Source organism: Telmatherina bonti (genome assembly GCF_933228915.1).
Source record: "Telmatherina bonti genome assembly, chromosome: 9".
Lineage (NCBI taxonomy): Eukaryota > Metazoa > Chordata > Actinopteri > Atheriniformes > Telmatherinidae > Telmatherina > Telmatherina bonti.
This window is the reverse complement of record NC_136627.1, coordinates 73,761-85,816: the sequence shown is the minus strand read 5'-3', so window position 1 is coordinate 85,816 and position 12,056 is coordinate 73,761. Positions and strand designations below refer to the sequence as shown.

Genomic DNA, 12,056 nt, shown 5'->3' with positions numbered 1-12,056 from the left:
TCCAAAGACAGGCAGGGTCGGTAACCAGAAGATCCGAAAGGTAGCAGTGTCCGTCGAGGGCAAGGCAAGGAGGGTAATCCAGGGGCATGAAGCAGAGGGTCGGCAACTGCGGACCAATCCGTAGAACGCTGGAACAAAACTAGACATAGGTCTGATTATTATCTGGCAGAAAAGGAGGGATTGGAGGGAGCTTAAGTAGGCAGTGAGAGAAAAGGAAACCAGGTGAACTGAATGAGGTAGCAGAGGCAATTAGGAAGCCAGCAGGTGGATCGAGTAATCAATGATGAGCGCCAGGAGATCAGGGTGGCAAAAACATGACAAGAAATAATGTGGAATAATACAATACAATCTAAATACAATCTAAAAAGATTATTTTGAAGTGATATTGGGATATAAAGCACTTCCTTCTTCTCTAGAACTCCATTCTTCTCTAGCAATTAGTGAAGGCAGATTCCCTCTTTGCTCTTTTCTCTGCCCTGTCCCTCCCCACTCTGCCATGATGCTCTGTCCTGTGTGACTCGGAGCCTCACTCTATACCTCTGATTCCCTTAACTTTTTACAATCATGGATCTGATCGCTGGTCTCTCAATGCAATCAACCAGTTTTTTTCATCCCAGAGATCGGGCAAAGGGGAGCCCAGATGTCCAATGGGACATATCCTGCAGGATGTGTTTCAGACTAGAGGTCCAAGAGGAGGCCAATGTGTCTGGCGGTACTGCATCGCAAACAGGATGCCAATTTGGCCCAAACTGGTGGTGGTTCTGGAGCTGGTCTGCAGAACTGATTATGGTGTGGAGCGAGTTCAGCCCAAATTGGTGGATGTCCATCCCTTTCCCCTCAACTTTATCTGAATTTGGCTAGCCCCAAAGGGCTTGTGGCTAGTAAGACCACTTGGAAAGGAATGTGATGTTGACTGATGCTCTGCCCCCCTACCTCCCCCATATCCACACACGGACTGTGGCAGCTTGCTGTGGTGCACAGACCCCCCTGATGTTCACCACCTGGCCGGACTATGTGTTGTCAACTTGTCTATCATTTGAATTCCTGCTCATGTGTATATGAGGTGTGTTTTTTGTTCCTCCAGACTGCGCCCCCTGACGCACAGTCTGGTGGAACCCTAAACCCACCAAACCTAATGTATTACTGTTCTTGTTTGCTAAAAGGCGGCTGCAAGGCCTCCATCTGCCTGATCCTGTTTTCCTGTTTTCTATGTATTGTTGTTATGTGTATGTATGTCTGATTTTGGACGGGTTGTACTGGAAACTGGAATCTCCCCACAGGGATGAATAAAGTATCTCTCTATCTGTCTATCTGTCTGTCTGTCTGTCTGCCTGCCTGCCTGCCTGCCTGCCTGCCTGCCTGTCTGTCTGTCTGTCTGTCTGTCAGTCTATCTATCGTCACAGAAGGCAATCTTGTTTTTAAACTGGACATAAAACTATTTCAGATTTTTTGTTGATAAGTAATTAAATGATGTATTCAATGGTCAAAGCTAACATTTCAAGCATTTTTCGTTAAAATGCTAAGGATATAAGGTCTGCTGGCAGGCTTCCAGTTGAACTGGATCTTGATCTTGTAGAGAGCCACTGTCCCATATGAATGGGCTGATTGATAATTGAATGAGAATGTCTCAATCAGGAACTCATAAGGTGCAAGTGCCTTGGTTGTTCCATGTCCTAGCACTTCTTATTACCAATATTAGCTGTAAGTTTAGGACAAAATTGACCTTTGAATCATGTAAATTAAACTAAGTGTAGAGGCCATTTATGTGTTTTTGTTTTCGTTTATAAGAAATGGCTGTTATGGAAGTTAAATTATTTTATGTATTATAATTTATTATATTGGGTTATATTACACAGATAGATTTTTATTTAAAGTTTATTAGCTTTTTGATGAGTGTGAGAACGGTGAGATACGATGAAATGATTTTCTTTTACCACTTTCAGGTGTTTAGTTGTTTTTTTGTTAACTGGAACAAATATATAATGATCCACCTTTATTCTATTTTTTTTTTTTCGTTTAAATAAAAATAAAGTATTTGTAATTTTCTAAATCCTTTCCTTTTTTACTTGGACTTTATTTGGAAGTGGGTACAAAATCAGACAGTCCACGCTGCCACCACCTTTAAAAGGAACGTGGAAAAGGCTGGTACACTAAGAGACAGTGGGTTTCATTCAAAATTATCTCATTATGTATAAAAGACACACACACAAAAATATTCTAATTAGAAAATAAAAATTTAATCATATACCATAGTTAATCCAGTAAAATTGTTTTAAAGACTTACTTTTTTGCCTTTTTTGTTGTTTTTAGAACCAGAAGTTATGCAGACAGCAATTGGCTCAAAATTTGGTAGGCATATGTCTGTGTATTGTTTTGAACAATACTGTGTACTGTTAGTAGTTCATAGCAGTGGAGCAGCCACCGCTCACCCCCGATGCCCCTCTTTGAAAGGTCAATCCTCTTAAGCCTGTACACTTGAGAGGATGCACTTTAAATATATATATTTTTTTTCTGTTAAGGATACTGTGGTGAATAAGAGCCTTATATGCCTCAAAGAGTCCATCAGTGACCTCAGCAACACCTACACTTCAGCTCTGCTGGCGTATGTCTTCACACTGGCAGGAGACATGGAGACTCGTGCTCACCTTCTGCAGCACCTTGATACAGTGGCCATAAAAGAAGGTTGGCTAATCTCCTGGAGGAAATCGTTCACATTTCATTACTATGAGTGTAACATATTTGATGGTTTCCAGGAGGTTTCATCCACTGGTCTCAGACAGCAACAGAAACATCAGACTCTCTGTCTGTGGAGATTAGTTCCTATGTGCTGATGGCCATACTCAGTGCCCCCTTTACTGCTGAGGACCTTGGCTACACCTCAAGCATCATTAGGTGGCTGACAGGGCAGCAGAACCATTATGGAGGCTTTTCTTCCACTCAGGTAATTCAGAACTTCAAATCTGCATGTTCAATCTGTAATCTGTAGTGCTGAAAAAACAGCTGTATGTCAGAAATTTTATAAATGTGAATTTTAGGACACGGTGGTGGCTCTTCAGGCTCTGGCTCTTTACTCCACTGTGGTATTCAGTTCAGAAGGTTCAAGCACAGTGATCGTGCGGTCTACCAGCAGTCAACTGACATTTGATGTGAATCCAGTCAACAAACTTCTTTACCAAGAGACGATGTTGCAGGGTGCAACAGGAAAGCACAGTCTTGAGGTGAAAGGCTCTGCATGTGCATCAGTACAGGTCAGTGGTCACTGAGGAACATATTCTTTTTTGTGAACACGCATTTATCAGATTTACTTGAACATATAGACATTTTTAAACACTTATGACCTAAATGTATTTATTTGTAATACATAATAGAACAAAAAGACAAATCCTAATTAAAAACTTGTTTACTGAAAAAGAAAATTGTTTACCCGTCACGAAGCTACCACCTTAGTGTGTTGAAGGGGTTTGTGTGTCCTGAAGATCCTAGAAACTAAGTTGTTGGGGGGTTTATGCCCCTGGTAGGGTCACCCATGGCAGACAGGTGTCTAGGGAGGGGACCAGACTAAGTGCGACTCAAAAACTTCTATGATGATGACAGCCATGGGAATAAATGTTCCACTCTGGAGTTGCTCATGGTGAGAGGTGCTGAGCGGGTGTGACATTCTCACTGCCCTATGGCTTTGCGGGTGGGGGAACAGGGCTTGACTGTTGTTTGTGCTTATGCACCGAACAGCAGTTTAGAGTACCCACCCTTTCTGGATTGCCCTCCTCCACTCACTCTGGGGACTCCATTGTTCTGCTGGGGGGACTTCAATGCTCATGTGGGCACTGACAGTGACACCTGGAGGGGAGTAATTGGGAGGCATGGTCCCACCCCCTCCTCAAACCTAAATGGTGTTTTGTTATTGGACTTCTGTGCTCATCACAGATTGTCCATAACGAACACCACGTTCCAAGATAAGAGTCTCCATATGTACACCTGGCATCAGGACTCCCTGGACCGCAGTTCGATGATCGATTTTGTAGTCCTATCATCGGACCTGCGGCCACATGCCTTGCACACTCAGGTGAAGAGGGGGGCGGAGCTTCAACTGATCACTACCTGATGGTGAGTTGGCTCATATGGTGGGGGAGGAAGCTTCAAACATGTCCCGAGTGAGGCAGGGGACATTGAGTCTTAATGGGTTGTGTTCCATGTCTCCATTGTTGAGGCAGTCAGCCGGAGCTGTGGCTGTAAGGTCGTTGGTGCCTGTTGTGGTGGTAATCCCAGGACTCGTTGGTGGACACCAGCAGTGAGGGATGCCGTCAAGGTAAAGAAGGAGTCCTATCAGGCCTTCTTGGCCTGTGGGACTCTGGAGGCAGTTGATGGGTACCAAAAGGCTAAGCGGCATGTGCTTCGGCTGTCACCAAGGCAAAAACTCAGGTGTGGGAGGAGTTCAGCGAGGCCATGGCTTCGAGGCGATTCTGGTCCACCATCCGGCGGCTCAGGAAGGGGAAGCAGTGCTCCGTCAACACTATGTACAGTGGAGGTGGGGAGCTGCTGACCTCAACTCGGGACGTTGTGGGTCGGTGGAGGGAATACTTTGAAGACCTCCTCAATCTTACCAACACGTCTTCCGATGAGGAAGCAGAGCTGGGGGACTCAGGGGTGGACTCTCCTATCTCTGGAGCTGAAGTCGCTGAGGTGGTCAAAAAGCTCCTTGGTGGCAAGGTCCCGGGGGTGGATGAGATCCGCCCGGAGTTCCTTAAGGCTCTGGATGCTATGGGGCTGTCCTGGTTGACACGCCTCTGCGACATCAGGGACAGTGCCTCTGGATTGGCAGACTGGGGTGGTGGTCCCCCTTTTAAAGAAGGGGGACCGGAGGGTGTGTTGCAATTACAGGGGAATCACACTCCTCAGCCTGGTAAGGTCTATTCAGGGGTCCTGGAGAGGGGGGTCTGCCGGATAGTCGAATCTCAGACTGAGGAGGAGCAGTGGGGTTTGTACAAGCTGTCTGGTCCCTGTATGACAGGTGTCAGAGCTTGGCCTGCATTGCCGGTAGTAAGTCAGATTCGTTTCCAGTAAGGGTTGGACTCCGCCAAGGCTGCTCTTTATCACCGATTCTGTTCATAACTTATATGGACAGAATTTCTAGGTGCAGCCGAGGTGTTGAGGGGATCCGGCTTGGTGACCTCAGGATTGGGTGTCTGCTTTTTGCAGATGACGTGGTCCTGGTGGCTTCATCTGGTCGTGATCTCCAGCTCTCACTTGAGCGATTCGCAGCCAAGTGTGAAGCGGCTGGGATGAGAATCAGCACCTCCAAATCTGAGACCATGGTCCTCAGCCAGAGTAGGGTGGATTGTCCTCTCCGGGTCAGGAGTCCGGTCCTGCCTCAAGTGGAGGAGTTTAAAATATCTCAGGATCTTGTTTGCGGGAAGGATGGAGCGTGTGAGGGAAGGATGGAGCCAGAGATCGACAGACGAGTCGGTGCGACGTCTGCAGTTATGCAGACTCTGTGCTGGTCTGTCGTTGTGAAGAAGGATTTACCAGTCGATCTACGTTCCTACCCTCACCTATGGTCATGAACTGTGGGTCGTGACCAAAAGAGAGAGGCTCAGAAGGAGACAGAGCTGCAGCGCTGGTGGGACCCGGCGTATAAGAGACTATCCTTAAGACTACAGGCCGAGGCCAAGGGATGGTTCAAAACTGACCCTGGCCAAGAGTGAACCAATGCAACGCCTGCTAACAGCTAAGTAAAGGGATATAGAAAAGCGTGTGCGCACACCAGGATCTGGTCATGGCCAGAAGGCCATGAGCTGTGGGTCGCGACCGAAAGAACGAGATCTCGTATACAGGCGGCTGAAATGAGTTTCCTCCGCAGGGTGGCCAGGCTCTCCCTTAGAAATAGGGTGAGGAGCTCAGTCATCTGGGAGGAGATCAGAGTAGAGCCGCTGCTCCTCCACATTGAGAGGAAGCAGTTGAGGTGGCTCGGGCATCTGGTCAGGATGCCTCCTGGACCAGGTACGTGCCCTGTTGGAGGAGACCCCAGGGAAGACCTATCTCTTGGTTAGCCAGTGGAACACCTCGGGATCCCCCACACAGTGTTGGCAAATTTGGCTCCGGAGAGGGAAGTCTGGGCTTCCCTTGTTAGGCTGCTGCCCCCGTAACCCAACGTCAGATAAGCGTCAGAAAATGGCTGGATGGCTGAAAAATTGTTTAAATCACTTGAAGTTCAAGGGGTTAAACAGAATTAATTTGTACAATATAAAAAAAGACAATACTTCAAACATTTTTTCAGATTTCTCAGCATTACAACATTCCAACTCCCTCTGATGTAACCACTCTGAGTGTGAAGGTGGAACCAGAGTCCAACTGTACCAGCAAGTCCCACAGACCAATTATCACTTTGAAGCTTCAGTCGCTGTATGTAATCAGAAAAAATTCTGTTTGGGTTATTAAACTACAGGTATGCACAGTTATCCTATGATTGTACTGACAGATACAGTGGAAAGGAGAGCAGTACAAACATGGTGATCCTGGACATCAAAAGTCTGTCTGGATTTGTTCCAAACCCAGAGTCTCTGAAGAGAGTAAGTTATAATGTCATTTGTATGGCTTGGAGAAATATAAATGGAAAGTCAATTTATTCTCCTTCTTGCAGCTCAAAGGTGCTGAGCTGGTGGATCGTGTAGAACAAAAGGAGGATCATGTTCTGGTGTACTTACAGGAGGTGAGAGGAATTTTCAACAGCAAAACTGTTGATTATAATCCCTATATTTGTATCTGATGTGTCATCTGTTTTACCAACAGTTAAGGACTGGGACAGCCATGAATCACAATATAGAACTGGTGCAGGACCTTCCAGTGCAGAACCTGAAGCCAGCTGTGGTCAAGATCTATGACTATTACCAGCCAAGTAAAAGCTTGAATTCCTTTATAGACAGAACAGCACACACTGACACACACTGGATCTTTTCAACACATTAAATACTTGTGCACAGAGTTATGGTGGTTGCCTTGGCTGTTGAAGGGATTGAACCAAGCAGCAACCTCCGGCGGTTGTGACGCCAAGGAAGTGCCCTATCTGCTCAGGGCTCCAAAAGGGATTCAGTCCTCACAGACTCATTTACAAATACCCTAGACCTGTAGCCTGCTACAAAAAAACATTTTAATTGGTCAGGCTTTTCTTTTATAACAACTGTTGGGTAAGTGAATTTTTTAAAAATAATCCGTCCATTAAGAAGTAATTGTAGCATATTATCCTTAACGTTAATCCGTGATCCAATGTCTGAGAGACAGTGGCTGTTTTTGTTATTAACTCACTGTGTCCTTAGACAAGCAGAAGATCTCAGGGCACCACCCAGCCCTAAATTTGTTATACGGTCAGGTAGGGAATACCGTAATATGACAATGATATTTGTCTAATAACAATCAGTCTCAGAATACGCTTGCCCTAAATTCTCATCAGAGGGAACAAATCACTTCTCAAAGATCGATCATGCTACCACGACTTCTTAAAATATAACACACTTTATTAAAACAACACCGGTTAAAATCAACAGGCATAAATGAAATGAATAATATAAACCAGGAATAGCGGCAGCAAGCATCAAATGATGAATTAGCCAAGATAAGAGAGAGAGAGAGAGAGAGTATGGAAGCTCGAGCTGAGCCAAAAGCAAAAATGTAAAATAAACTTATTAAAGGTAATGTTATGTAAGCAGCTTACATAACTTACATAACTAGGAAGGTTGGAAAGATGGCAAGTCTAATGATATTAACTCTTTTATATCAGGGTAGACTATCAGGAGGATACTGCAGGGGAAGGTTTTAAAAAAGGGCAGCTTCTGCTTACTGAGACACCAGCTTGTGATCGGAGTCAGTGGAATAAGGGATCAGCCTTACTTCAGCGTCAATGGTTGAGAACTCGAACCTTGGGGAGAACCCAGTGGTTGTCCTGATACTTGTCCAAAGGGGACCTCCGCAGAAGTCAGGAGCTCGCCTGGAACCGCTTGGAACCGCCTGGTTCGACGTCTGAAGCTGGACCCCACGCCGATAAGAATCCACCTGTCACGGGTGCCGGCAAAGTCCTGGGATCGTTGGACAAGTAACGTGCGGGTCGTCCGTACGTTATCGATCACAGTCGTAGGGAGGCCAGAGTGTGACTTGATGGTGTGTCAGAAGCAAAAATTGTTCAGCCAGAATGGGATGAGTTTTCTGGTGTTAAGCAGTCGAGCGAGCGGACTTACTGTAAGTCGTTCGTTTCAGGGTCACGGGAGGCTGGAGCCTATCCCAGCAATTTACAGTAACCAATTAACTGAACATGTATGTTCAAAGAGGTGTGTGTTGAGCCTCTGTGGACTTACACAGAGGCTATGGCAGTTCTGGCATAACTTCCTTGATTGCAGACACTTCATGAGGAAACTCATTTCAGCCGCCTGTATACGAGATCTCATTCTTTCGGTCATGACCGACAGCTCGTGATCATAGGTGAGGGTAGGAACGTAGATCGACAGGTAAATTGAGAGCTTCGCTTTCTGGCTCAGCTCCTTCTTCACCACGACAGACCGGCACAGATGAAGCCAACAGGACCACGTCATCTGCAAAAAGCAGAGTTCCAATCCTGAGGCCACCAAGCCGGATCCCCTCAACACCTCGGCTGCACCTAGAAATTGTCTATATAAGTTATGAACAGAATCAGTGATAAAGAGCAGCCTTGGTGGAGTCCAGCTCTCACCAGAAATTTATCCGACTTACTGCCAGCAATGTCGACCAAGCTCTGACCCTGGTCGTATAGGGACCGGACAGCTCGTACAAGGGGGTCCGGTACCCCATAGTCATGCAGTATTGCCCACGGGGACACGGTCAATTGCTTAAAATTCCCATGGGCTTAGGCCTGGCCACCAGAAGCTTGCTCTCTTGCCCCAAACCCGGCCTGGCTCCAGAGGTCAGTGTCGGTGACCCGCATCCGGGGAAGGAATCATTCATCCCAGTGGTTGTCATCATTAAAGGAGTCTCTGAGCCGGACTTAGTCTGGTCCCTCCACTGGACAACCCTACCAGGGGCATAAAGCCCCCGACACATAGCTACTAGAATTGAGTTGGATGAGGAGGTGGCATCTTGTTTCCTAAAAACTGGAACTTTACCTTGCTGTGTCCCATGGCCACCTGCTTCTCACTTGAGTATTATGTAATAAAGGTTTCTGCGACAATCACTGCAGACATTCTGCATTCACTCAGGAGGCCCCAAAGCTGGTTTCCTAGCACAGAAAGCTGAGACGTGTGAGAAGGTTTCCTCTAGCGTCCCTTCCCACTCAGACTCCTCCTTCAGTCCATGGCTCACTGAGGTTCTAAGACGTCACAGAGCAGGTCTCAGGCCAGCAGAAAGAAAAGAAGTCCCTGACTTGTCAGAGTCCCAGCAGAACCTCTCAGTCTTCACATCCAGCCTGACGGCTGCCAACATCGACTTTAATCAGAAGCAGATCCACAATGCTCCCAACACATGGCAGCTGTTCATGGCCTTTAACTGTCTTCTTTCTCCAGCAGCTGCTCAGCCTCCCGCCACGCTGACTGCAGACATATTGGCTTCCTGTTTTACTGAAAAGGTTGCTACCATCAGTAATCAGTTCTCTGAGCCTGACCAACTCAGTCGCCAAATCCAGCTAGTGGATGTGGCGGCTAACCCTAACCCTAACCCTTTGCTCTTTCTGCCCTCTGAATGAGGACCAAGTCTCTAAACTTCTAGTCAACTCTAAAGCCACTAGCTGTCCTCTTGATCCAGTCACTACGGACATCCTGCAGAGCATTTTATCTACAATCAATCTGCAGTGACCCATATTATCATCTCCTCTCTGGAATCCGCTGTCTTTCCCTCTGTCTTCCAGCAAGCTCGGGTCACCCTACTGCTGAAGAAACCCACACTCAACCCAGTCCAGGTTGGAAACTACCCGCTGCTCTCACTGGTGCCGTTCATTCATGTCCACACTACTGGAGTGGGTCGTCTTCAGTCTCCCAGTTCCTTCATGATAGAAACCAGTTAGATCCACATCAATCTGGCTTCACTCCACTGGAACTGGTTTCTTGTCTGCTACTGGTTCCCTAACACCAGATCCACTGGTCAGTCCTGAGTCCTGGTCCTGCTGGACCTGTCTGCTGCTTCTGACACAGTCAACCATCAGATTATCCTCTCCACACTCTCAGAGCTTGGCATCTCTGGATCTGTCCTGTCTTGGTGTTGTGGTGGATGACCAGCTGACCTTAAAGATCCATGTTACTTCGGTTTGCCCGTACCTGCCAATTTGCTCTCTACAACATCAAGAGAATCAGACGTACCTGACAGAACACACGACTCAGCTGTTTGTTCAGGTTCTGGTCATCTCACACACATTACTGCAGTTCCCTACTGGCAGGTCTGCCTGCATGCTGGTTAAACCTCTGCAGATGATCCAGAACCAGCACCACGTCTGGTCTTCAACCAGTCCAAACGGGCTCATGTCACTCCGCTGCTAATTCCACTTCACTGGTTTCCAGTTGCAGAGCATCAGATTCAAAGCTCTGCTTCTGGTTTACAAAACAATAAGTCAAACATCTCCTGTCTACCTTCACTCCTTCATCCAGACCTAAACTCCCTCTCCACAGCTACGTTCCACCAGTGAAAGACGCCTCGTGTTACCACCAGTACGTGGGACTAAATCACCAGCCAGACTCTTTTCCTCTGTTGTGCCACAATGGTGTAACGACCTGCCGAACCCTTTCCGATCTGACTCAGCTGTTCAAGCAGAGAACTGAGCCCAGTTCTTTGCAACAAATATTGTGATATTTATTCTTTGTATTTTAACCCTTAATATAGGGAATATTGTGGTAAGGGAAAAAAAACACAGCCATCAACACCTTCATCCAACCAGACTCCAGCAGTCCACCAGCACCTTCCTATGATGCCATCTACTTTTTGGTTTCCTGCTTGTGTTGTTCTCAGTCTTATATGGAAGTCACTTTTGATAAAAAGCGTCTGCTCAATGACTATAGAATAGAATATATAAGAATCTTCAGGACACACGCTCCTCCATCATAAGGTGGCAGCTTAGGAAGGGGTAGCAAAATCTACGATATAGAAGATTCTCTGTCCTCCTCATGCTCTACAGGCATTGTATCTCCTCCTCGGTGTAGACTAGGGGTCTTATCACAGGCACTTGTTGAGTTTTAGATATGTCAGTCAGTTGTTTTCATTTGTATGCGACTCTTCTGTTGCCATGGTTCAAGCTTTAAAACCATTTACTTACAGATTTATTGTGTTTTATTTAATGTTTTAAAAAATTTGGATTCTTATGAAAAATAAAAAATTGCATGGGAGGATTAAACCTTTGTAATGATAAATTACAAAGCTATCACTCAAAGTCTCAATATCAGCTCACCCCTTCTGTTAAGTGGGCACCAATACTAATTGTAACTCTGGACATCCCACACTATGAAGCCTTCAACTATTGGTCCCATCTGTAAGAACTACAAATTGTATTTCACTAATTGCTTTGTCTTATAATTTCTCTTGTTCTTTTTTTTTTAGGGGATCAGGCTGAGACCGAATATATCTACCCTTGTGCAGCAGGCATCAACCTGTGATAATACTGAGTTATACTTTGAAATGATTTTTTTTTTTCACTATAAGAATTTTTAAATGTTACAAATGCCTTTTTGGCATAACTGATTCTGTACAGTAAATCTGTAAACATGGTAAAATAACCTATTTTACACAATAAAACTTGAAATGATTTAAAAAAATAATTATTTTGTGTAACGTGTTTGTATACGGCCAGTATGATTAATACAGTACAGTCTTTCATTTTCATCTGTAGAATTAAGTTTATTCCACTATTCAACACATGGGATTCTTACATTATTCGGTGAATCACCTGTTTAGTATTTCATCCACAAAACCAGTGAACCAACTCAATACTAAATCTATCGACTACTGTCATGATGTGGAGTTTGAGTTGTCTTTTAAGTTCTGGTTTTGTCAAGGTTGTGGTGAAGGTGTGGACCCAAAGGCTGAACTGAGGGGAATAGGACAAAGGACGCTAACACAAT

The 12,056-nt window shown here is 45.6% G+C and overlaps 1 protein-coding gene across 1 annotated transcript in view; it reads left to right on the top strand.

Moving 5' to 3' along the window:
- Nucleotides 1-11,591, top strand: part of LOC306760674 (alpha-1-inhibitor 3-like) — a gene marked incomplete at both ends in the record, with an annotated part of 29,075 nt that extends 17,484 nt beyond the window's left edge. Inside the window, 8 exons of the mRNA XM_079246640.1 lie at nucleotides 2,520-2,682; nucleotides 2,754-2,941; nucleotides 3,036-3,248; nucleotides 6,275-6,399; nucleotides 6,476-6,566; nucleotides 6,638-6,706; nucleotides 6,787-6,892; nucleotides 11,536-11,591. Coding sequence (XP_079102766.1) covers nucleotides 2,520-2,682; nucleotides 2,754-2,941; nucleotides 3,036-3,248; nucleotides 6,275-6,399; nucleotides 6,476-6,566; nucleotides 6,638-6,706; nucleotides 6,787-6,892; nucleotides 11,536-11,591 — 1,011 coding nt within the window. The remainder of the gene's footprint in view (nucleotides 1-2,519; nucleotides 2,683-2,753; nucleotides 2,942-3,035; nucleotides 3,249-6,274; nucleotides 6,400-6,475; nucleotides 6,567-6,637; nucleotides 6,707-6,786; nucleotides 6,893-11,535) is intronic.
- Between the last annotated feature and the right edge of the window lie 465 nt (nucleotides 11,592-12,056).